General features: G+C 55.2%; 6 protein-coding genes across 6 annotated transcripts; 2 read left to right on the forward strand and 4 right to left on the reverse strand.

The window, feature by feature from the left end:
• Positions 1 to 263: 263 nt before the first annotated feature.
• POSPLADRAFT_1142974 (hypothetical protein) lies at positions 264 to 7423 on the forward strand (the record flags this gene model as incomplete). Its single annotated transcript, XM_024485501.1, has 12 exons — positions 264 to 430; positions 486 to 942; positions 994 to 1237; positions 1291 to 3655; positions 3711 to 4067; positions 4403 to 4547; positions 5053 to 5136; positions 5191 to 6334; positions 6393 to 6480; positions 6652 to 6747; positions 6879 to 7084; positions 7353 to 7423. The coding sequence occupies 12 exons, from the start codon at positions 264 to 266 to the stop codon at positions 7421 to 7423; spliced, it is 5424 nt and encodes a 1807-aa protein (XP_024339210.1).
• Positions 7424 to 8015: 592 nt separating this feature from the next.
• On the reverse strand, positions 8016 to 11321 carry POSPLADRAFT_1046734 (hypothetical protein; the record flags this gene model as incomplete). Its single annotated transcript, XM_024479107.1, has 12 exons — positions 8016 to 8180; positions 8240 to 8417; positions 8469 to 8584; positions 8644 to 8769; positions 8823 to 9011; positions 9092 to 9250; positions 9314 to 9458; positions 9511 to 9803; positions 9856 to 9993; positions 10050 to 10235; positions 10283 to 10391; positions 11098 to 11321. The coding sequence occupies 12 exons, from the start codon at positions 11319 to 11321 to the stop codon at positions 8016 to 8018; spliced, it is 2028 nt and encodes a 675-aa protein (XP_024339211.1).
• A 1079-nt stretch (positions 11322 to 12400) lies between these two features.
• POSPLADRAFT_1142622 (hypothetical protein) lies at positions 12401 to 12744 on the reverse strand (the record flags this gene model as incomplete). Its single annotated transcript, XM_024485451.1, has 2 exons — positions 12401 to 12511; positions 12565 to 12744. Coding segments are annotated over 2 exons (291 nt in total), but the record flags the coding sequence as incomplete, so codon positions are not given.
• A 2738-nt stretch (positions 12745 to 15482) lies between these two features.
• On the reverse strand, positions 15483 to 16317 carry POSPLADRAFT_1057012 (hypothetical protein; the record flags this gene model as incomplete). The annotated part of the gene is made up of 2 exons (XM_024480860.1): positions 15483 to 15560; positions 15613 to 16317. The coding sequence occupies 2 exons, from the start codon at positions 16315 to 16317 to the stop codon at positions 15483 to 15485; spliced, it is 783 nt and encodes a 260-aa protein (XP_024339213.1).
• A 408-nt stretch (positions 16318 to 16725) lies between these two features.
• Positions 16726 to 19697, forward strand: POSPLADRAFT_1142820 (hypothetical protein; the record flags this gene model as incomplete). Its single annotated transcript, XM_024485477.1, has 7 exons — positions 16726 to 16869; positions 16919 to 17204; positions 17259 to 17650; positions 17706 to 18852; positions 18924 to 19492; positions 19542 to 19589; positions 19641 to 19697. The coding sequence occupies 7 exons, from the start codon at positions 16726 to 16728 to the stop codon at positions 19695 to 19697; spliced, it is 2643 nt and encodes an 880-aa protein (XP_024339214.1).
• A 263-nt stretch (positions 19698 to 19960) lies between these two features.
• POSPLADRAFT_1181516 (hypothetical protein) lies at positions 19961 to 21467 on the reverse strand (the record flags this gene model as incomplete). The annotated part of the gene is made up of 2 exons (XM_024488845.1): positions 19961 to 21231; positions 21287 to 21467. The coding sequence occupies 2 exons, from the start codon at positions 21465 to 21467 to the stop codon at positions 19985 to 19987; spliced, it is 1428 nt and encodes a 475-aa protein (XP_024339215.1). The 3' UTR covers positions 19961 to 19984.
• Positions 21468 to 24615: the final 3148 nt, after the last annotated feature.

Here is a 24615-nt window from a genome sequence, read left to right on the forward strand (position 1 = left end):
GCTCTCGACGCCCACTCACAAGGCACTGTATATCCTCTCAACAATCTTCACAAAATTATATTCACTCGCGCATTAAGCTATTCAATCCTCTTTCGGTGGGTGTCCAGCGTTTTGCATGTCTTCTTGCCAATCCAGCCTCGGCGCACTATTTGTTCACTTTGTGGCGTCGTCACTTTACGAGACGGCACAGTTGGAAGATAGGGAGTACGGCTGACACGAATTCATTGTTTTTCTCCACAAAGAACTTGAAACTCTGAATCACCATGCTCTGGCTTCAAGTAGCCAGCCAAATTGGCATCGTCGTCTTCACGTTTTTCGTGCAGATGCAGATGCCCAGCAATCAATATCTACCTGAAGTCGTCGGACAGCTCATCGACGCGGCTTCTCCTCGCTTCGCATACCTCGCTAAAGAGGTTGCGCTTTCGCTCCGGTGAGTGTGTTCAATACCTACGCACGCCACATTTGCTCACTTTAGATCCGCGTAGGTCCATCCGTCCCACGCTTCCGGCTCCCCCGACTCGTCATTCTATACCCCCTTCGCCAACTACGGCTGAAGCCAAGGATATCATCATCTGGGCCCCCACAACTCACGCTGTCCCCATTGAGCTGCAGCCTCCGGCGCTCGCTACTCAACTTGTGGCGTCGTCGCCGGTGCTTGCTACCTCCATGTCGATGCCCACGTTTACCCGAGCTTCCACATCTGAGGATGCGTCGTCAGATATAGTGATCTGGTCGAATGATGCGGTAGACTCAGCGAACCACTTCTGCCCGACTTACCTCGCATCCATCGTCCCTACCTGCCATCTTCGTCCAGCTCACATCGTGGCGATTGCCTTCACGTTCGCAACGATTTGGAGTGCATGTGGACTGTTCAAGATCTATCAAGCTCGGCGTGATGAGAAGACGGTATCTGCCAACAGTGGTTTGCGGAGCTATACCCAGGTGAGTGCATGCGTGTCAGTGGACACCATGCATGCTGATTGTGATGTACAGAGCAACATCGTTGCCAAGCTCATAGCGACATTCTATGGCGGCGCACCATCGCGGTCCAGAACGAGCTCTCTGGACCGCGATGGTGCTTCGTCGACTGTCCCGAGCGCCTCTGCAAACCACGATACCGTACTCACCGTCCTTCCAAACACGAACCACACAGACGGCGACGGCGGCAACACGACGGCAGCACGTACCCAGCAACAGACGGAAAGCTCAACAGCTCATGAAAGTCATTCCACGCCAGGTACGATCCTCGCGCCCTCGTTTACTGCGACGCCGATTGACCATTGCTTCCAGGGACGTCCAAGCCCTCGTGGGCCCCCAGTAGGCTCGCGCCCATGCCCGAGACAGTGTCAATGGCGCACACCGCGTACGCTTGCGAGATATACGCCAAGAAGTGTGCCGAGCATATCAAAATGATGGAGTACCAGAGCGCGCGCCCGGCTCTAGTGCGAGAGGCCATGGAGAGAGAACGCGAGGGGTTCCTAGCATTTGTCGAGCAGGAGGTCCAGCGCGCCGCGGGACTGCAGACTCAGTGGCAGGAGCGTTGCGCAGAGCTCACGAGGATTTATGCGACAATGACAGCACGCCAGGCAGAGGTCTATGGGACGCTGGAAGTACTGAAGTCGACGCGTGCGCGGCTGGACTCGGAACGCGCAAAGGCGAGGAAGGAGCACGAGCAGCGGGCGAAGGAGAGGGCGCAGGTAGAGCAGGCGCGTGCGGCCATTGCAACCAAGCGCATGAATGCAGAGGAGGGACGCTTGGAAGATACGCGTAAACGAGTACAGGCCATTGTGGAGCGGACGGTGCTGGAGGAACAGAACGAGATGCTGGAGAAGGAGCGCGTCCTGCGAGAGGCAGCGCGCACGCGAACTGAGGAAGAACACTTGGAGGCCGAGCAAAGGCGCGTGGAGGCCATGGAAGAGCAGATCCGCTTGGAAGAACAGCGCGAGATGCGGGAGAAGGAACTTGCGCGGATCGAGACTGGGCGCATGCAGGCGGAGGAGGAGCGCTTGGTAGCTGAGCAGAGACGCATACAGGCTACGACGGAGCAGATAGCTCTGGAACAACAGCGGGCGATACTGGAGAAGGAGCAGATCCGTCTGGAGGCCGAGCGTGTGCGCCAGGAGGCCGAGCGTCGGCGTGATCAGGAAGTGCAGGTAGGGCCAGCGAGGCATCTGCAGGATCGGGAGGTGCAAAAAGATGAGCCAGCTCTACGTGACAACGAAGCACAGACGCTTTACGTGGAATGGAAGGACGCACAGACGGGTCGGGGAAGCCTATGTGAGGGGGGCATGCAGACCGACTGTACGGAAGGCGTGCGCGATCAGGAGGTGCAATTCGGCCCCGCGGATTATCAGGTGCAGACTGCGCGAGAAAACGATCTACGCCACCAGGAGGCGCAGATCGAGCGAGATATGCAAGCGCAACAGGAAGACCAGGTGTCTCACGAAGGCGGACAATGGATGCAAATGGACGATGCGATGGACTCACAGGACAGTGGATCAGTCGAGCAGGTCGAACACGTCGCACAGCCTGTGCAGTACAAGCAAGCTCAACCTGACGTCGACGCCGGTCATGAGTTTCCAGTCCAGTGTACCCCTGTTCAGCCGTCTCCCCACAATCCATTCACGGCGGTTCCGCTGCAGGAGTACCAGAAACCCATTCAGGCACCGCAATCGCAGCCTGCGGTGCAGATCCCTGCTGCGTCATCTAGTAGCATGCCCTTGACAGGCCAACCGTCATCCCCGAGTCCAGTCACTGCAGCCGATACTGTCGAACCATCTGCTGCTCAAGCTGAGAACTTAAGGAAGATCCTCATAGACCTTTTGCTACAGCAAGCACAAAACGGGCAAAGCATGCAGATGATCGACGATGACCTGAACGACAGGCAAAATATGCAGGGGCAAGCTAATCATGCGAACATGAATGCGATGCCACAGCTCCAGGGAGGGTACCAACCCAGTCTCGACGACTCGTATTACCAGCCCATGACCCCGCAGTCATGGCAAGGCCCAATGAGCACAACTGGACCATACGGCTACCAGTGGGCTGCACAACCTCTCCCGCCGGCCCTTGCGACAGGTCAGCAGTTCGCGCAATACGACCCTGCCCCGCCGCCCCCCACAGCATCGATCATGTTCGACCAGGCTCCGTCCTCCAGATACTATACCGTCCCTGACATCGTCGCCTCACATTACGCTGACCCACGTATGGGCCAAGCATCCGCTTCAGCACCGGTTGCGCAGGGGTATTCCAGTCTCCAATACTGGCAGGGTATGCCAGAAACAGGCCCGCAAGACCTGCAGGACGGGCAAGCATGGTACGCCGAGAATGGCGAACACGACGCGGGAGATGCGCAGTCACAAAGTGACGAGGTGGAGGTTGACCTCGGATACGAATATGAATACGGCGAGACAGCTTACCCTGCACCAAGTGGTCATCCCGAGGGCGACGTCTCCGGAGACAGCACTCAAGAAGACCATCCGGATTCGGATTCTTCGCAGCCCACCGATCTGCCGCCCACCGATTTATCTAACCGCCCCAAGCTCCCACTTCCATCCCGCGCAAGACGTCTACAAAGTCATCAAGAGGCACAGACAGTGCAGTTCCTCCCGATGGGCCATCTTGCAGAACAGCCGCCGCTTGATGGCCAATCCAGGTAAGACCAGCCCGCATTGCGAGTCTGATACCTCTGTTGATCGCGTCTTTCACAGCGCGTCTTCGGTTGCTTGGAGTGCAGAGGTGGATTTCAGTATGCCGCAGTCAACGTATGGGCCCCCGCAAGCTTGGGGCGCTGCTACGCTGGCTCAGCACGATTCCTCGCCCTCAGCGTCCATGAGTACGCCTTCGTCACGTCTTGAAGAGCACGCGCGGGACGGCCATTCAGGAATCTATGAGTCGAGCAGCGTCTCGATAGCAGCGCCTATCGAGCATACATCATTGTCTCTCCATGACTACATGGCGGCTGAGGCAGCTTCACAGCAGGCACCGAGATCGGAATCAGAAGACGGAGAGACGGAGGAGGAGCCGGCACAGTTTCCGCCTGGGGAAGACCATGAGAGTTGGGAGATGTAGACGCGACAGCAAGGATTACTGGACGGCGCAATGTGTGAGTGTCAATCAGGCGCCTTTCACCACACGTTCGCTGACGCGCCGTCTAGGCTTTCTGCAGGCCTGAATCGATCTCAGCTTGAGGTACTCACCCCTCTTTATACCCCTGTGCGATTGTCCTTCTGCGCCAATATTATACCCATTTTCTCTGCAGAGCCTGTGACAGGCGCCTGCGCCGGTTGTGCGATATGCGCTCTTGTCGGTATTTGCTTGACCCATGCTGCACGGCCTTCGCGCATTGATGCGGCTCACCCCTTCACTGTCTGATCGAGGTATGTGTGAGGGCTGGGAACAGAGCATTAGATCAAATTCGGAGAATCCGAGTGCGAAACGCACTACGCGGTAAACTGAGAGTCGAAATTCCTGAAGAAAGCATCCGCATCACAGATAGGTGCTGGGAAGCGCTGTCTGTCTGTGAGTTACCAAAGACTAGGAAGGCTGTGAGTGCTTGTTACAGCCATTTCGCAGACCCAGTCGCTGTGTACGGGTAGTGCGCGTCGGCGCGAGGCATCCGGCCTATACTCCGAGTGACTGTAGCTTCGGCTTGCAGGCATCAATTGTAGGGAAATATGATAAATTCCCACGCACGAAAATAGTCCGCGTTTTGGATTCTACCGTTCTACTTCCAGCTTTTGACTTTCCTCAAGCATAAGTCTTGAAGCTTGAAGCTTTGAAGTGCTGCGGGGACATATTTGCATCGTGTACCGAGCGCCGCTCGCAGCCCCGAACTCCTGCTCGTTGTAACATTGTCTTGCGCTCCGGTGTGAAAGCGCGCGCTCCGCGAAAGTCACGCGCGGGACAAGACAGGGAAATGGACCACTATATCGCATTAATTGACCGACGCTTGTGTGAACCTCGAGGTAATGCCCATAAGTGCATAACACAGATCCATCCTAGCGATCACTGCCGTACAACCCCTTGATCAGGACTATTCGCATATCTCAGACGTGTGCACTCAAAATCATCAAGTGTTCAGACGAAGCAGAGCTCCCTTCGATGCCGCGGGCGCAGACATGTCCCTGTATCTCGGTGAGCGCATCTACAGGTCTTGCATGTTGCATCTGCCACTTAGACAGCTTGTAGCACAGCCAAGGACCTTCCTTGCCCGTGGAGATCTGGCTGGAAGTGGTGGCTGGATTCGTGGAAGAACGCGATTACGACGCATTGGCGAACTGCACCAGAGTGTGCAAATTCTTCCGCTTCTGGTGTCGCCGACACCTGAGCGAGCAGATGGCGTTCAAGAGCGAACAAGACGTAGAACGCATCAAGGCGGATGCTGCAAGGGCAGAGGGCTGGAAAGGACCGCACACTGTTCACATCATCGGAGAAGGAGAGTCGAAGGCGACTTCGCACCTGTCCACATTTGCGTCCAAATTTGCAGGTCGCTGGACTGAAATCGAGTGGCTGCATCTCGACAAGGTGCACTGGCCGCCGCAATGGCAGGCCGCCGATGCCGCCGTCTTCAAGGATATGTCCCGCTTCACCTCAATCACGACGCTCGAGCTCGACGGCGTTACGTTTCCGTCAGTCGTCACATTGGGGCGACTCATCTGTGCGCTACCACGCCTCACAACGCTCTGGCTCGCCGATGTTAGGTTCCACCGATGCTTTTATCTGTTCGACCCCCGTACACTGTCAGACTTCCGTCGTCTACCAGAAACCAAGCTTGAGACACTGTACCTGGGAACAGCGCACTATGGGATGCAAAACTACAGTCCTGCTGCATGGCCGCATTACACTGAGCTACTTACTTTCATCACTGCTGTGAGTGGCCACAGTGTCAACACTCCTCCGGTTCATCCATGGAGATCGATCAGCCGTCTCCAGCTCCATCAGATAGTTGGTTGGAAAATCACTCCCCCTTCCTTCGCCCGCCTCCTGCGTGCGTTCCCTGCGCTTCATAAGCTTGACTTTTATACAAAAGTAGCCGGGTACGCACCTGAACTAGAACTCACCTGTGCATCCGCTCGCATTGGTGCAGAGCCAATCATCATCACGGTAGACCAAGCCCATGTGTCGTTAGATTCAGACGATCCGTATGCCTATCAAATTCTTCGCTGCCTGATCAAGATGGACTACCCCCTCAGAGTAACAAAGGTCTACGCTCCAGGATATATGTCGGAAGCTCTCAATGAATTACTCAGGCATGCTGGACCGTCACTGGAACATCTCACACTCCATCATGTCGATGTTCCAAAAATGCGTTTATCACCTCATGAGATTCCACGTAAGTCTGCTAGCCTGATTCACGGCATGTGTGTATAGCTGACAGCCAGTGTTTGTAGAATTTGATCTCTCCGAGAACGCGAACCTAAAGTTTCTTAGCCTGACCACACGGAGGGAACTTTACGAAGTGGAGGGACCCTTCGCTAAGTACATCCCTGGGCTTCTGTCGCGCGTCACATCAGACCATATATCCTGTATCGACCTCGATCTCGATTGTTTGACAGGGGAAATATTGAGGGAAAGCTTTTCAAGGCTTAATTCTGTTCTTTCACGCCCTGTCTTCAACAATCTCAGGAACATTCACATATCATTGTTCAGAATCCGTGGGCTACGAGGCCACGGCCGGATAGAGAAACAAGATGCCGACCTCGTAGAACAACTCTGGTTGTCGTTCGATAAACGTGATATCCTTGGGTGTGTATCATATATGAGTATCTTGATTGAGATAGCGTCAATGAACTATCCTTCAGGATCAACGTTCACTCCCATAGGTACGAGTGCACCTAATATTCTCAATACCACGAGAAATAAATACTTGCTTTCAGAATTGGTTTGTTCTGGAATTACGAGGAAAACACCTGGGAACGTTATGATCTCAAGCGAGGCGAAGACGGCAGTGCTTTTGTCGTCGAGGCGCCTGCCAGTGCTTCTAAGGGTAGCGTGCATCCTGGCGATTCTGCAGACTCCAACGGCTCGTACGATGCTGAATCGTCGGGATCGTTCGACGCCTGTGCTACTGCACTAAGTGAAGGTACGGCAGCGACTGTAGATTGTGTGTGACCGCGGAATCCGCACCGTAATGCTTCCTTCTCTCATCAGAGGTCATTGGTACGTCTAATGCTTCGCCGAGATGAGGTCAGACGTTGACGCACGCTATGGTATCCGCTCAGATAGCGCTGCGACATCACCATCGTCGAGTACGAAGGGACATTTACGGAGCAAACATTCAGTGAGGCGAGTTACGGTCTGGTTATCACTGGTTTTTATATATCTATGTATGATTCTACTGCTTTGATTAGAGCTGCGTGCATTCCGCGAGTTCATCCTTGAAGGCTACAATTTGCATTTGAGCTCTGGTCACGCACAATAAAATATTTCCTCAGTTCGTGAATGCAACATGACGACCCGTAACGTCCGCAACGCACAGATAGTCGAGTATTCCGTTTTTCGCGTAGGGCTCCTTACAAAGAAATGCTCGTTGCATATCAGTCAAAGCTCATCGCTATCGCCACGGCAGAGAATGCTCCGTGGACTGCAAATCACCCATGCCGTCAGTGTAATCGTCGGTATTGGTGGCTCCGTTGCCTGAGACAAGCGCTACATTCCGCTCGTCCGAAAACCCGCATTCAATGATCTAGGTAGATTGAGTGCCCCATATCGTTTCTCCTAACATGTCGGAAGGGTGCAATTGCCAGAATGGCTGACAGCCTGTCCCACTTCCCTAGCGGAGAAGTTGTATAAAAGTTGCTCACCGAGATAGACCAGGTTATGTAATTTAGTAAGTCAGCGTGCTCCGCTGATATCCGATCTGCTCACACACCACCGATGTGCCAAGGAGTGAAGAATCATCCTGTCGTTTGCAACACGGGTATCGATTCTCCACGAAGCTCCGAATACAAGCAGTGATGATACAGTTGTCATACAATCTAGCATTGGATACTCACACCACGTCCCTAATGAGATCAGAAATCATCATCTCCTCCGCCCTCCTCATCCCACCCGCTCTCTAACGCGGCCTGGGTTTCATCATACAGCTTGTCCAGACCAGTCAGTGTCTCGAGGTATCCTTGCTCGTTGAATGCCTTCAATAGCATGTCGAAGCCTTGCATCTCGTACGCTTGGAGGACCTGTAACGGGCACCATCGGCATGAGCACCCACACAGTTTGGACATGATAGGCCACGCACCGTCTCGCTGCAACCTGTGCACCTGTCATATGCCGCGCCGGCGATAGGCATGTTGCGGAACTGCGCAAGGAAGCCGCGAAGCTGGTGCGGTACAATCCCCAGAACGCCCTCGGACGCAGACGCGTCTCCTGCATCTGCACCCGACGTGGTTTGTGGCGGGGGTGCCGGTGCGTTGATGCTAAGAATCGTCAGAAACGAGCCACAACGTCTAGCGCGATAGACCGCTTACCCGTCAGGGTGTTGTAGGAGCGAGACGAGCAGCTCGACTGCTGTGGACGCCGCAATTGAGGCGAGGCCTGGCCGGGTCACCGTGCACATTTGGTCGAGCGTCCGATCCGTGAGCGACTTTGAAATGACATTCATATGTCAGCCGGACATGGAGGCGTCGCTTCAAGAGCACTCACATCAGCTGGTGCAACGATGTCGTTGCAGTAATAACACCCGAGACGCTTCCCGGATGCGTGCGTCGCCCGGGCACCGTGGCGCATGACGAGGAAGGTATCGAAGCCGAGCGCAGCGTTCATGACGATCTACCACGCTCTGTGAGCGTCACTGGGAAAATCGAAGCTTTGATCTATCTCACCTTTCCCTTCGCTGCGCCGAGTACTGTCGGCAGCCATCGGCTTTCCCTGGAGTCCATGAGGAGGAATACTACGTCGTGCTCGTCCACGAGTTTCTCGAGCGTCTCGACGTCCTTGCGGGCCTGTTCCGTAGAGGCGGGGGGTATCGGATGGCCGGGCATGGGTATACTGAGGTTATAGCCCGCTGAGTTCTGCATAAGCCAGGCTCAGCGCAAGGTCGCATACAGGCGAGAGCTAGGCCGCGAGGCCGGAGAGCAAAAGCAATACGCACCACACCAGGGAAAATCTTCTTGAGCTTCTCGGCGGCGCACGCAGCCTTGGGCTTGCCGCCATTGAGGCAATCTTCGAAGTCGAAGAGCGGCTGCCGCACTGGATTCGAGAACGAGACGCGTGCGGAGTCGACCAGTGTGATCTTCCGCACACCCCAGCCCTATATCATGCATCGCAAGCCTCAGTCATACTCCGCTCACGATCAAAGCACACGGACACGCACCATCAGCGTGCGCGCGACATAACACCCGAGCGTGCCTGCGCCGAGAAGGAGACATTTGGTGTTCGCGACCTTCTCGAGATCCAGTGCCGGTAGAATGCGCCAGCGCATGAGCTTCAGGTTTAGGTCCACCGCCTGGTCCGCCAATCTGCAAGATGCGCATGAGCGCCGCACGCAGTGACGGTGCCGCGATTACTCGCCTTGTCGGGTCCATCATCGGCGCAAGATCTGCCACGCGCGGGCCGAGCTTGCCCTGTACGTTCTTCTCCCAGCCCACTGCCGCGGGCTTCTCTTCTAGCTTGCTGCTCGGCCCGCGCAGTACACCGACAAGACTGCGCGATGCCCCGCCATGCACCGCGCCCTCGCTGTCACGCCAGCAAAGGATACGGTGCTGCGACGCTGGGTGGTGCACGGCGAGGTACACGAGGAGATTGCGGAGCGGCCACCCGGGATTCGTGGGTGCGGCCGAGGGATCCAGGAACGCAACGGTGCGCTAGGGAACTGCATTCAGCTTTCGTTCAAGGCGGAAGTTTGGGCCTACGTACTTCCTCAGGCGGGACGTCTGCGAAGAATGTGTCGTATTCCTCCACAGGCGCAATCTCTGGCGGGCTGCCATTCTTGGATGGCTTCACGAGGAAGAATGCGCGAGGTGCGATGCTGAGCGCGGCATGGATGCCCGAGAGCTATGCGGATGAGGGTCAACCTCTGGTAGCGTGCACAGCGGGATGAAGGCACGCACGAAGGACTCTCCGTACACGTCGCTCGCGGGCCCCCACCCGCCGTCGATCTCCCATGCGGGCTTAGCAGCGAAGGCGGGGAACGCGAACCAGTAGTAGTACTTGTACTTCTTCAGGTCTGCGAAGGTGATCAACAGGAAGCGTGTGAGCTGCGCCGTTGAGCGGTCGACGGTGATGCTCCGCCAGATCTAGATGGATGTCAGCTTGCGCGAGAGAAAGGCAGTTGCAGGCGCACGTCGTCGGTGACCGCGTTGAAGAGCGCAGTCTTATCGGCGGCCTTGAACTCTTCGATGGTATTGTAGTTCTTGAAAACTCCGGTTGCTGGTACAGCATGCGCAGGCGATCTTTGGACAAGATGAGTGCATGACAGATCATAATGCATAAGAAATTGCGCATGTCAAACACGAATGCAACGGCTGAGGCTGGCCATAACCACAGCATATGTGTGGGTGTGGAGGAAGTTTACGCAAACGCTGAGCGAAAAGTCAAATTCACCATAGGCTATGAATGTCCCTCCCTATAATGAATTGGCGGATCGAAATCGTCCCGGCAAGTCGGTATCATATATATCGATCACAATCACACATCCAGCCTCTGAGGATACGACGGTCGCATGCAGCGTCAATGTGGTGCGAAACCAGTGAGCCGCGCAGTTCCACATATCGGACTGCTTTACAGCCTGTGGCATTATGATCGGTGTACACAGGTAACCCGCCGGCCGAGGTGGGATTAACCCAGTCCTTAGATTATATGAACCTTGTATTCGGGTGACGTCTGAGGCGGACTTGACCCTGGATCGCCTCTGCGATCAGGTAAGACGCGGATCGCAGCCAGCGGTATCTGGTCATCCCCACGCATTAGGGCAATTCGCACGTCAGGGAGGGGTCTGTCTCAGCCGTCAAGTCCCTAAAACAATGCAGTGCTCAGGTATTGGTGGACCAAGCACATTCCATATCAAGATGAATTTCGAAATCAGGATGGCTCGGCGTGTACTGCGAGATCGTTTACCTTTGCCCTGCCGTTCCGACGCTAAAAGAGAGTGCGACTCACTGTGCATTCTGCGCGAACGACTCTCCCCCTACGACGAGATTGCAACCGAGGGCTATCTCAACGCCAGTTTCGCGATCCTTGACCGATCTCCCAATGGAATACGAGCCAGAGACGGGGACCGCGTCGTCAGAAAGACGGAGAACATCAATCTTGAGGTCTGTGAGCGCGTGCCAGAAGGCAGGCTGAACAAGCGAGGAGAGTGGTGTGAATTGCACAATAGGCATGGCGATCAGGTCGTATTGGCTTCTAAAGCCCAAAGGCAAATCGTTCGTGGAAGTCGACGCAGGATATGAAGAGGTAAGCTGTACGGCCGCAGCACCGTTAGATCCGCTCACAAATCCCAAGAGTTTCCCCTCCGGGAAGACAACGGTGTGGTAGGGACTGGATTACTGGCCGAATCCGCAGGAAAGCGCCGGTCAGGCGTAGCCCGCCAAATCGGGCATTTTCTGACATTTGAGACGTCCCGATCAATTTGAACAACAGACTCGATGCGCGGGTCAAGAACAGCTCGCAATCGACCCGAAGAACATCAGGCGCGCAAGGAGGATTCGTACGCGACAATCAATTAATCCAGACTCTTCGGCGTCTATATAGCAGCACGGCAACAGTCGTTTGTGAGGCCAGTCAGATCGAGATTTGACGTCGACGTCGATTCTATTCTGCAATCTCGTCCAGACCTCTGCGGGAGGACATCCATTGTCCGCACATTCAACTAGGGTGTACGAAACAAAAGTCAAATACTATCGACAGACAACGCTGCACATTCGGAGCTCCGGATATGGCAGCAAATATCTTTCAGACAACACAATCAATCGTTACATGCACTGTTCGTCTCGCTCTCATATGACTCGATTTTCATAGTATAGACGAGCTAGGCAGTACAATCGTCTCCGGTCAAAGAATAAATAATCATGTTCCAAAACACCAACCGAACGTACATATCCAGTAATCCAGCGTCGTATGATACAACAGTCAAGTAACAGTAAATCTACGCTACATGTGGTCCAAAACTCACCGCCATCGCCACGGCGGAGAGGGGAACGTGGGCTGCACGTCGTCCATGTCATCACCGGGATTGCCGTTGTTGGCGGATTCAGCCCCAGCTGAGGGTGCCCCATTCCGCTCGTTAGGCCGGTGTGTAGTGAAGAACCCACTCATGCTCGCAATACGCGTCTGTGTCTGGCCGCTGCGCGTCTCGCTGGGTCGCTCGGGACGTCGTGCGGCGCCGCCGCCACCGACGCGACCACGACACACGGGGCATGTCCGTGCCGTCTTCAGCCATTGCTAGGGAGCACAATATCTATCAGCCAGTAGAACTGTGTGCACGCAGAAGAGGTGAGCCCACCTCAATACACCCTTTGTGGAACCAGTGCGAACAGTCGGAGATCTTCAGCACGGGGTCTTCTGGCTGGTACTGTCGACGAGGGTTTAGTCAACAGAAATTGATGCCGAAGATTCTGCACTCACATCGTCCAGGCAAATGGGACACCGCGTCTCACTCTCTCCGGGGGCGGCCCATTCTCGGTAAAGACCGTGGGGTAATGCGGCTACAATGTGGTCAGGTGTCCCGCGGGGACGTACCTCGCCCAGCATGCTAGAAAGGTGTAGTAGCCCCTCGTATGAGGTGTCGAAGTCCTCGTCCCTCTGCGAGGGGACAAGATGGGCAGTTTAGCAAAGAAAAATCAGTACGTTTCGGATGATGTGCATCAAAACTAGGGCTGCTGACCACGTAATCGCCAAACGGTCTGCTGCGGTACGTTGTGGAGTATCTTGAGGCGAACCCTAACGGCGGCATGTCGAAGGGGAACGCCATTTCGTCGCGGTGGCGCCGCCACCATAAGGAACGCGGTCGTACATAGCGTGCCCCCGCAGGCCGCGAGTCACTTGTAGAGTCGGCATCGCGCGGCGGGCTTGCAGGGCGGTGATCTGAGTCGAGCAGGTCGGTATCCGGGGCGAGGCGGCTTGATGATTCCGTTGTCCGCTGAGCACGAAGTTGATCGCGCCGGGCCATACTATTGTGAGTGTATGAATAGGTCGACGGATCAGTATCGAAGAGGTCAAGCGATGCGCGCGTTGTGATTCGCGAGTGATATTCATGTGTGGAACTTGGACGGTCATACGACTCGAACCAGACGTCCGGGATGCGACCTCGCGGGGTCGGGCTGGCAGCAGATCCAGATGACATTCCCGGCCTGAATGCACTCGTATTAGAGGCGTGGCGTGTGCGAAGGTCGCGCAAGTATGACGCTCGCTCGGCATCTAACTCTGAAGCAGTAGGTTGCGTTGCTCGCGACGACGATGCCGAGCTGTTTGCAGCTCGAGCCGCGTTGGAATGCAGAGGACAACTGAAATTACCACAGGTGTGGGATGAGCCAGCAGACAGCTGTCGGCAAGGTCAGTCTTTAGGCGCACATGAGTTAGTTTTGGTCAAACACACTCACAGCGGATGAACGAGCAGAAGTCAGGCCTAAGGAATCAAGGGGTGGCAGCTGCTGGTCTGATCGCCGCCGCCGGTCGATCTCTACAGACCGTTCTAACGAGGCGCGGAAGGGTCCATCATGGAAGGCATCTAAATTGATATGGCGTCGGGTACCAATGTCCCTGGAGGTAGTCGATGACGCAGGCATTAATGGCCGCAAAGGTGGGGTAGGTAGTTCCGCTCGCGGAGGAGGTGGCAACGCCAAAGGAGGTAAATTGTAAAGAACAGGAGACGCGGTGGAGGGCTGAGACCCAATCCTCTCATGCACATCACGATGTGTGGGGTCTCGACGGCGCCGCTCCTCATCTGTGTTTGATAGCGATGAGCGTGTCTGATCAAAAGACCTATCCAGTTCAGATGGTCGGATACTGCGTAGGTTGCGCAGTGCAGCGATCCTCGGTGCTCTTCGCCTTCTATCTGCTTCGAGCGAGGAACTATAGCCAATGCCATTGAACAGGTGCGTGTGCGGAGAAGATGGACGCGCTGACGTAGGCATATCCCCACCTGGCATACGCGACATGCGCTCCCGGGTGGCAGAAAGAGGAGGCGAGTTTGTTCTTATTGGAGGGATGCTCCGCCTGGGAGACAACGAAGACCAGGCGTTCTGACGTGTAGTTGGGCGGTCGGCGGGGTCGAGCCAATAGTCGTCCTCAATAAGCGAGAGGTCAAGGTCAGGGACGACGCGACGATTGCCAATATCGCTCCCCCTGTTGCTGTCGAGACGCACACGTGGCTCTGGACTAGGGTATCGTCTGCGTAAGCGTGCATACCAGGCAGAAAAGCTGTTGTCCTCTTCTGGGCTCTCCTCTCGGCTGGGTCTCCCCGCCCACGAGGAGGATTCGTTAGTGTCACGAACGATAGGGGGGCCACGACTCGGATTGCGTAGGGGCCTATCCGTGTCATCCACGTCCTCAAACCAGGCTTCGAACGCAGAGGATGTCACATTGGGAGGGCGAGTGGCCGCCCTACCACGGCTTTCGGAAGACGGCTCTTGACGCGCGAAGATTTGCTCTCGCGTGATCTGGTTGCGTCGCTCAGCTGCATTCTCAGACATGAGAGAGTTTGAAGGCCCTGGTCGTGTGACGCGGTACGCCTGAGATGACATAGTTGGCCTACTGTAAGTGCTGTTGAGCCCCGTCGGGATGGAGCGATTATTAGTGGATGGATTGCGTGACGACCCGAGACCACGATCTGCAAGGAATGTCAATGCATACGCTATTTGCGTATAACAAGGAGCGTACCATGGCTGTCCGTGTGCTCTTGACCCATTGTGCGATAAGTATTCTGGCGGGCTTCTGGACGATCCATGGACAAGGTCGGTTAAACCTGACAGCATGTATAACTTACGACGACGTACCCTGGACTTGACGTGCCCTAGAGGCCGCGAGCTGTTGCGCAGTATTCCGGAGCTCTTCGAGACACCATTGCATGAGTGCAACCTCTCTTGCTTGTGCATCGGGACTCGGGCTCCGATGACGAGCTACAAGGGGCTGCTCACGAGGTCCTGATGGTTGCGCTACGCGAGGATATGCACGCGTGGACATGGTGTCGTTAACTCGCAATTGACGTCCTGCATCAAGCCTTGCTTCGATTTGCTGCAAGTGAGCAAGAGCAGCCTCGGGACTAATTGGACGGGAATCTGCAAAGGGAGTGTGACATTGTGATCGACAAAAGTACAGACAGTACAATACCTGAGAACCGACTATGTGGCGTATTATGCGGGAAAGTACCTGATATTATGGTCCGCTGTCAATACTAGACAAGACATCTCATGTGGGCATGAACCCGCCTTCATTGTACGACAGACTAAGAGTACCCCTAGACTCACGGAACTGATGGATTAGATCTTCCCCCTCCGCGGACTCAGAGGTAGTAGACAAAGGATACCCCGAAATGGCATGTGGCGCTATGCGACCTCGTGTGGTACTTGATAGGCCGTCAGGGCCTCTAGAGATGGAAGACTCAACGTGCGCTGGTCTGGCGCCTAGCAGACGCGGTAGAGGTAATGGAGGGCTATCCGCTCGCCAAGGATCCACCATTGCGTCGAACCACGGCTCAAAGTTGTACTGGGATGAGACAGAGCGAAAGCGCGGGACACTATGGAATAGTTCTGATAATGGGGGTGGCGAGGCTGTCCGCCGAAATAGGTCATCGCCATTAGGACGGCCACCTGGCACCACTGCGGGGTCAGAAGCACTCCTGTTAGGAGCAGGTTGGTTGCCAACTTGAGAGTCCAGAACTGGCGAAGGTGAACGTCGCAACAGAGAGATGTTACTATCGAATGCATTGAAGCGCTCCATTGATATTCTATACTGCTCATCTTCGGGGTTGGAGGTCGTTTGTATACGATTTTCCAGTGATGACTGACTTGATCCTTCAATCCCATCCATTGGGGACGGCAGAACTTCAGGCTCGTTTGCCACGAGGCTCACAGATGAGCTGCCTACATGGCTCGCAAACATCGTTTCACCAGGACATAGTGTAGTCGTGGAGGCAGTCTGTGAGCTGCTGGAAGGGGTACTTGTCGAGCTTGATGCAGAGGTATGGAGGAGGGCATCGATGTCGCTGCCTTCGCTTCTGGAGCGTTTGCTGCGCTCACTGCCTTCGACGCTTGAGCCACTGCTCCCGGTCTCGTTAAGAGGACTGTCTGGATCGAAGCCAAGCTCAGAGAACGACCGCTTGAATGATGTGTTCGCCGCTGACAGATTGAGTTGCAATTGGGGACCGCTAGCAGCGTTCATCGTTGTCGGCAGTGGATGGGGAAGGGGGAGTGGGAGCACCCTAATTAGTTGCATATGTACAACAGAAGCATATAACATATTTAATTCCCACTATAGGATAGCATACGCTGGAATAAGTAGGTTATTATCTCCGCCTCACATAGTAATATACCAAGATAGCGCGCTGCCTTTAGTCAAAATCCGAAAAGGATTGGCCGCCGAGTCAGGCCTGGAATTGCTTTCAGCGGCCGAGGTGTATTCCTTTTCCTTCTGGGCGACGGGATCTACGACAGTTCAATTCGAGCATCCTCCAAGTAGTGCGCGAAATTTGCTAGGAGGTACCGCCTCAAGGATCGGCGCTCGGAGTCATTCCCGCTGCTATATATTGTCGAAGCGCTAGGCACACAAAACTCATCTCGCTCTCCCAGGATGCAAGCAGTCGGCCGTTTACGGGCTAGCGGTGCTCAGCGTGCTATCCTTGTGGCTGGAAGACGCCAAGCGAATGTACATGCGGTGAGGTCGAGGACACCAGCACTCGCGAGGGGAATCCAGTCAGTCGCGCAGACGGACAGGGTGAGAGGTCTTCCCACTAGCTATTACTGTGACTGAGATCTTCCGGTAGGATACCATCACCCGCTTGCTCTACTCGATTGGTACCAAACGCGAGGTCGAGCGGTACCTGCGAATCTTCTCCTCTTCGTCGGATGTTTCCCAGCCAGCGAAGTTCGCAGTAATCAAAATCGGCGGTGCCGTACTCGACCAGATTGATGAACTCGCACTCAGCCTCAGTTTCCTATACCGAGTTGGCTTATATCCGGTGGTCCTCCATGGTGCTGGTCCTCAGTTGAACAGCATTATCGAGAGCGAAGGTGTCGTCCCAGACTACATCGACGGTATTCGTGTGACAGGTATGAACTTATGTCCACTCGTCTTGAGCTTTACTCATCTGTGTCCGTTGGTAGATGCGAAGACGTTGCAAATTGCGCGTCGCGTCTTCCTAGAGGAGAATTTGAAGCTCGTCGGCGCGCTCGAGAAATTGGGCACTCGCGCACGTCCTATAACTTCGGGTGTTTTCACTGCTGACTACCTAGACAAGGAGAAGTACGGCCTGGTGGGGAAGATCACAAAGGTCGACAAGCGGCCCTTGGAGGCGGCCATCCGTGCAGGAGCGTTGCCGATCTTGACTAGCTTAGCCGAGTCTGAGGCTGGTCAGATTCTCAACGTCAATGCGGACATTGCGGCTGGGGAGTTGTCGAAGGAGCTTGAACCACTCAAGATTGTTTTCTTGAATGAAAAGGGCGGTCTGTTCCATGGCGTTACGGGAGAGAAGCTCGATGTCATCAATCTCGATGAGGTATGTGCGGATGCCAGACGTCCGACATTAGTTCTTAATACCGGAAGTGCGACAGGAATACGAAGCGCTAATGAAGCAGCCGTGGGTGAAGTATGGCACCAAGCTCAAGCTACGAGAGTTCAAGGAACTGCTCGACCACCTACCCCGGTCGTCCTCGGTTGCTGTCATAAGCTCAGACATGCTTCAGCGCGAGCTCTTCACAGACAGCGGAGCAGGCACCTTGATCCGTCGCGGCTACAAGCTATTCCACCACAACTCTATTGACTCTGTCGGCGCGGACCGTCTGCGTCAGGTCATTCATGATCGTGACCCCGATGTTCAAGCAGGCGACGACAGCGTTGCTGGAGTCCTCAACAGCCTAAAGGAGACTCCTTACACCATCTACGGTGATGAGCCTTTGGACGTCTTAGCGATCGTCTCTCGTCCGGAGGACGAGGTGCCCATCATGACGAAGCTCCTAGCCTCACGGAGCGGCATCATGAATGGCATTGTCGACAACGTCTTCAACGCAATCAAGAAGGATCACCGCAAGCTGTTCTGGACCGCCAGGGCAAACGACGAGAATCGCGCGTGGCATTTCGAGCGGGCGGACGGGAGCTTCACGCGTGCGGGCAAGTCGCTGTTCTGGTATGGCGTGCAGGATGTCCAGGAGGTGGAGCGTATCGTGAAGAACTTTGAACAGAAGGGCAGGATCAGCCGTTCATACTTGCCTGTAGGCCCATCCGCTCCTCCTCATCGCGGTACCGGCACTGGCGTCCGTTCGTACTCCACGTTTGCCAGGCGCTTCCCAGGATCATCACGAGGCTACGCTACCGCTGCCGCTGCCGCATCAACCGAACCTAAGCGTCTTGCTCTTGTAGGTGCGCGTGGGTTTACTGGCCAGGCGTTGACGACGCTACTGTCATCCCATCCTTACCTCAATCTAACCCACGTCTCGTCCCGCCAACTGGCAGGGTCCCCTCTTGAGAGCTACACCAAAGCCGCTGTGTCGTATTCTGATCTCTCCGTGAAGGATGTTGAAAGGATGGAGAAGGATGGGGAGGTAGATGCGTGGGTGATGGCGCTGCCGAATGGCGTCTGCAAGCCTTTCGTGGATGCGGTAGATCGTGGCACGAAGGAGCGCAAGAACGGAGAAGGAAGCGTCGTTATAGATCTTAGTGCGGACTATCGTTTCGAGGACGGCTGGACATATGGGCTTCCGGGTGAGGGTTCTCGGTCAACTGCGTAAATCCTACGATTAATAGTAACGGGTCTTGTTTGTCTGCCACATTAGAGCTCTACTCGCGCTCGGCAATCCGTGAATCGAAAAGGATCTCCAACCCGGGGTGTTATGCGACGTCGTCGCAGCTCCTCGTCGCTCCCTTGTTGAAATATCTCAAGTATGACGCCTGGCCAACTGTCTTCGGTGTGTCGGGTTACAGCGGTGCTGGGACAGTCGCGGGACAGTCCGCAGCGGACGGCCGCCCGACCACTGTGCCCAAGGTGTCTCCTGAGAGCCTAATGGGTGGCATTAAGCCATACGCCCTGACAGACCACATCCACGAGCGCGAAGCCGGCCGACACCTCTCACGTCTGCTGAAGGACCCCTCGAGCCCGATGAAGGTCGCATTTGTGCCGACCGTGGCGCCATGGTTCAGCGGCATCCTCTCCGTGATGTCCATGTCTCTGAGCGAGAAGGTGACCGCCAAGGACGTGAAAGCGTTGTATGAGGAGAGCTACAAGGACGAGAAGCTTGTGCGGATTCAGCGGGACGTCCCGGTGGTTCCTGACGTCGCGAACCAGCACGGGTGGACTGTGGGCGGTTTCCAGGTCCATAGCGAGGGCGACCGCGCAGTCGTAGTGGTGAGTATCCTTACTAGTTACATTTAAAGAAATTTAACACTGTCGTCAGGGCGGCTTGGACAACCTGCTTAAGGGAGCTGCTACGCAGTGTCTACAAGTAAGTCGCATCAAAACATAAAAGCGGCAATTTGCTGACATACGACCATAGAATCTTAACCTTGCCCTGGGTTACGACGAATATGCGGGAATCCCGCTCCCCCAATGAATATATTCAGAGGTCTGATGCTCTCATAATGGATCACTATTAGCGTATAACACTGCGTGAATGAAAGTATACAAAGATGCTGATATGCGATAATCTACGTGTACATTGCTACGAATGCATTTGATTCGACAACATGTGAACATAGTGGGATAACGAGGAAGAGAGCGTCGTGATGTTGCTGCAGCAGCAGTGAATCGCGCGAGATAAAACAAGACAACCACAGAGGAGTGAGCCGTACATATACCAATACTGCGGGGTCCGCAGGGTTTTAAGATAATTCCATTGGGTCAATCGTAAGCACTCATAGCCTTTTCGATCTCTTCGTAGGTGAAGGGCATTTCAAGGTCACCGAAGCTCGAATCTGCCTCGGCAGGGGGAGACGGGGACCGTCTGCGTGTGGGTATCTTTTGTGGGGGACGTGAGGGTGCTGCAGGGTTCTGTAGCAACGGCAACGATGGTGTCGCCGCAGGCGTGATCGGTGTATTCTTTGCCGCCGGTGGAGGGCGCGCGAAAGGCGGCTTGAACGGCTTCCGCTTCGTTGGCAGCTCCTGCGAGGGCGTTAACTGTGTTGATGACGCTACGCTATAGCTGATTGGGCGCATGCCCAGCACGCGCGACCGCGGGGCGGCGCTGGTTGTCGGCGACGTGCTCGCGCTCGCGTTCGTGGTCTCTGAGGTGCGCCTGGTATCTGGTATGCACTTGGTCGTGGACGACGCTCCACTGAGCGACGTTGTCGTCACTATGGGGGCCAAAGGAGACGGACGCTTATGCGAGGACGACTTGGGCGGTCTTTCACGCCGCGGAGGGGACAAGTTCGGCGACCCCTCGGATCGTGACCGTTCGATAGGCGTGCTGTGCGGAACCGCCGTGAAATGAACACTCGGCTCTGCGTTGTAGGCGGCAGGAGGGGTGATGTATGACAGTATGTCCAGATCGCCCATCTCAACCGTCGTGTTCTGCTGTGCCGCTGCGAGATCGTCATCGCTATCACTGGAACTCAGACTCCATCTCCGCTGATGACTGTGTCCGCGCGAGTCCATGCTTGACTTTCGCCGCGATCCATTGCCATGTCCCTGTCGGTCGGCGTGTTTATGCGAGACGGTGCTGGCGGTCTTGGTGTCCCGCTGGTTGGCATGTGTATGCGAGCTGGCGCTCGCCTCTCGGGGGTCAATTGGCACACTGGACGCTGAGCCCGGGACTCGGTGATCAGCCGAACCACTACGAGCAGGCCGACTAGTCTCTTCGCGAGCACGCACCCTCGCAGCCTGTCGTTCCATATACTCCACGCGCTGGCGAGCCGTCCTCAGCGTGTCCGTGGATGCTTTGCGCAGAAGCCTGTTCCATTCGGTTGAATCCACCTCAATGTGCGACGTGCTGGCTGTGCTCACGTCGGCTGCTGTGGCTAGGCGGGGCCGCGTTTGGCGCGAGTGCGTCCGGATCAGAGAGGCACCCGGTCTATGCTCCGAAGAGGCCGACGAATTTGACGATAAAGGTGAAACGGTCTGGTCAACGAGCCCCTTGTGTTTCTCGGACACTGGGATGGTGCGTGAGCAAGATCAGCTGTAGTAATGATGAAGTCCTGGACATACCTCTTTGTGATGTGCGATTTACCTTGAGGTCGTCCAGTAGCGCGACGAATGTCGGTGGCTGGGTAGGTTCCCACCTCACAACGTCACGGTCTGGATGAGAGTCCCGCATACCAGGAAGCCAGGAGTAGAATGCCTGTGAGAGTTCGGGGTCGGGGTCGACATTCATATCGTCTTCGTCCATTGTTTCTGGCCCTGGGCCGCCTTATACAAGCACGACCGGTCGATAGTGAGCGAAAGTATGCCGTTCTGGGTAATCTGCTGTGTTTGTAAGAGAATTGATGGCATGCGTAGCGTTTCCCGAAGCAAAAATGAGAGAAAGAAAGAACGAAAGCGAGAGCGGCACAATGAGGGCCTGTGTGTGCTGCACGCGTCGCGTCGCGTCTACACGTGATCCAATAATGGATCAGATCAAACACCCTAACAGGAAGCTGGACTCCTAGATAGGGCAGCAGGGGCTTGCTCACCACTTGTCCTTCATCACGCCGTGTAGAGCGTATCAATCTCAATGTAATGAGAGTCTATCTTGTAAATACATGGTTTCAAACTTGAAAGTTGTTGCTGAATTTCGGTCAGTGCACGTGGCTTCAGCATTGACAGACGCCTTCCCGATTTAGGTAGGACGCGTCTCGCGGTGCGCGACTTGGTTCGACTCCATCTCCTGTTTTGCCTCTCAAAGCTAGGGGAGCCTAAGAATGCCCGCTCCGAGGCCGTCGCAGAGCGCGGAGGCGGCACGCGCTGCTGCGCTACAGGCGGAATTTAACGAGAAGAAATGGGTCTGGGTTCCGGACGACAAGGATGGATACCTCGCCGGCTGGGTGATCAAGGAGGAGGAGGACATCGGAGAGGTAGTTATTGCTTCTGGCGGCGAGGTGCGTAGCTGTATTAGATTACTTGTGGACGGAACATGACTGAAGGGACAACGGCAGATACGACGACTGCCGCTGTATGCGCTCTCCAAGATGAATCCCCCCAAGTTCGACCGTGTAGATGACATCGCGGATTTGACATTCCTGAACGAGGCCAGCGTGGTCCACAACCTCCGTTTGCGGTACGGCTCTGGATCAATATATGTGAGTGTCTTCATCAGGTGGCTCGCGCTCGAGTACTTCCTGTGGGTTTCCGCCTCCCACAATTACTTACGATTTCTTGACAGACGTACTCGGGCCTTTTCTTAGTTGCTATCAACCCATACCAGAACCTGCCCCTCTATTCTGATGCTATTGTCCACCAATACCGAGGCAAGCGCCGGGATGAGAATCCCCCACACATATTTGCCATCGCAGAACGCGCGTGGATTAACATGGGCGAAGAACGCGAAAACCAGAGCATCCTGATCACGTATGTTTAAATTCAATTGTCATTTCTTAGCTAATATCCCTGGTAGCGGCGAGTCTGGCGCGGGTAAGACGGAGAGCACAAAGAAGGTCATCCAATATCTTGCAGCAATCGCGACTGATACGCACCTTCCACAAGCTACACCTTCACATTCACAGTCCCCGTCATTAGCTGGCTCGTCGTCTTTTGGCGCTGTCATGCCTTCCACAGGTCTTCCCCGTAGCAGTTCTTTCCGCAAGCACGGCAAGGGCGTGTCAACGAGCGGGTCCGGTACCGGTTTGACAGCGAAAGACCGTCTCGGGCTTCTGGAGCGGCAAATTCTGCAGGCAAATCCTATCCTTGAAGCGTTCGGTAATGCGCAGACGCAGCGGAATAACAATTCAAGTCGTTTCGGAAAGTTCATCCGGATCAGTTTCTCCCCAGATGGTAGCATTGCTGGAGCAAATATTGACTGGTACCTACTGGAGAAGAGCCGGGTAGTTGTGCGCAGCGAGGCGGAGAGGAGCTTCCATGTATTTTACCAGCTGATGGAAGGTGGCGGCAGCTTGAAAGGTGCGTTGGCGAACGGTAAGTGAGATAAACATGAATCATGACTATGTCGCAGAGACACTTCTACTCGACGGCGGAGTCGAGGACTATGAGTATCTCAACAAGAGCCGACGTGAGGTGGATGGCATTGACGACAGAGAAGAGTGGGCTATGCTGAAAGTAGGCCTTAACTGGTCAGTCATTGAACGAGGTACTGAGATCTCCTTCTAGAACGCACTTGACGTGGTAGGTTTCACGCCAGCGGAGCAACTGGATCTCTTCCGTATCGTCGCCGCCATTCTACACATCGGCAACATTACCATCGCATCCACTCGTTCCGACGATGCTACTATGCCCGATCCGTCCCAGGCAGAACGAGTCTGCCATTTGCTGGGAATCCCAGTTGCGGAGTTCACCAGGGCAGTGCTGCGTCCGCGTGTGCTTGCAGGTAGAGAGTGGGTGACACAAGCACGGACCCAACAACAAGCACTGGAAGAGCTCTCTGCACTTTGCAAGACGCTGTATGAGAAGTCATTCGGAATGCTCGTCGATCGGGTTAATCGCGCGCTCGATCGCCCGTCGTCGAAGTCGACGTTCATTGGTGTCCTCGATATTGCTGGTTTCGAGATCTTTGACGTGAACGGCTACGAGCAGCTGCTAATCAACTACACCAATGAGAAGCTCCAGCAATTCTTCAATCACCACATGTTTGTGCTCGAGCAGGAGGAGTACGCGCGGGAGGGCATTGAGTGGGACTATGTCAACTTTGGGCTAGATCTGCAGCCAACCATCGACCTCATCGAGACAAGCGGGAATGCTATCGGCGTGCTGAGTCTACTTGACGAGGAATGTATCATGCCGAAGGCGACAGATCTCACGTTTACCAACAAACTGCACGCACTCTGGGCGAGCGAGCCAATGCCCGGCGAAGAGCAGCATCCCGGCGCCACGAAGTATGAACCAGCTCGATTCGAGCAGGGCTTCCTCGTGCACCACTACGCTGGGCGCGTGGAGTACCGCACGGACGGATGGTTGGAGAAGAACAAAGACCCACTCAATGACAACCTCACGCGCGTCCTTGCAGCATCTCAAGAGTCATACGTCGCGTCTCTGTTTGCGGAATATAACGATACGCAGTCGGTTGTTGCCGGACATGTCAATGCACTGTCGATGGGGAGGAAACGCGTCACAAAGAAAGGCGCGTTCCGGACGGTCGGACAGCGTCACAAGGAGCAGCTTGCGGGGCTTATGGCCCAACTGCAGGCGACACAGCCGCATTTCGTACGCTGTATCGTGCCCAATATCCTGAAGAAGCCTGGACGCGTCGACGTACCACTCGTCCTCGATCAGCTGCGATGCAACGGTGTCTTGGAAGGTATCCGTATCGCTCGTCTGGGATATCCAAATCGCTTGCCGTTTGTTGAGTTCCGACAGCGTTACGAGGTGTTGACACCCGGGGTCATTCC

Source organism: Postia placenta (assembly GCF_002117355.1).
Source record: "Postia placenta MAD-698-R-SB12 unplaced genomic scaffold POSPLAscaffold_7, whole genome shotgun sequence".
Classification (NCBI taxonomy): Eukaryota; Fungi; Basidiomycota; class Agaricomycetes; order Polyporales; family Adustoporiaceae; genus Rhodonia; species Rhodonia placenta.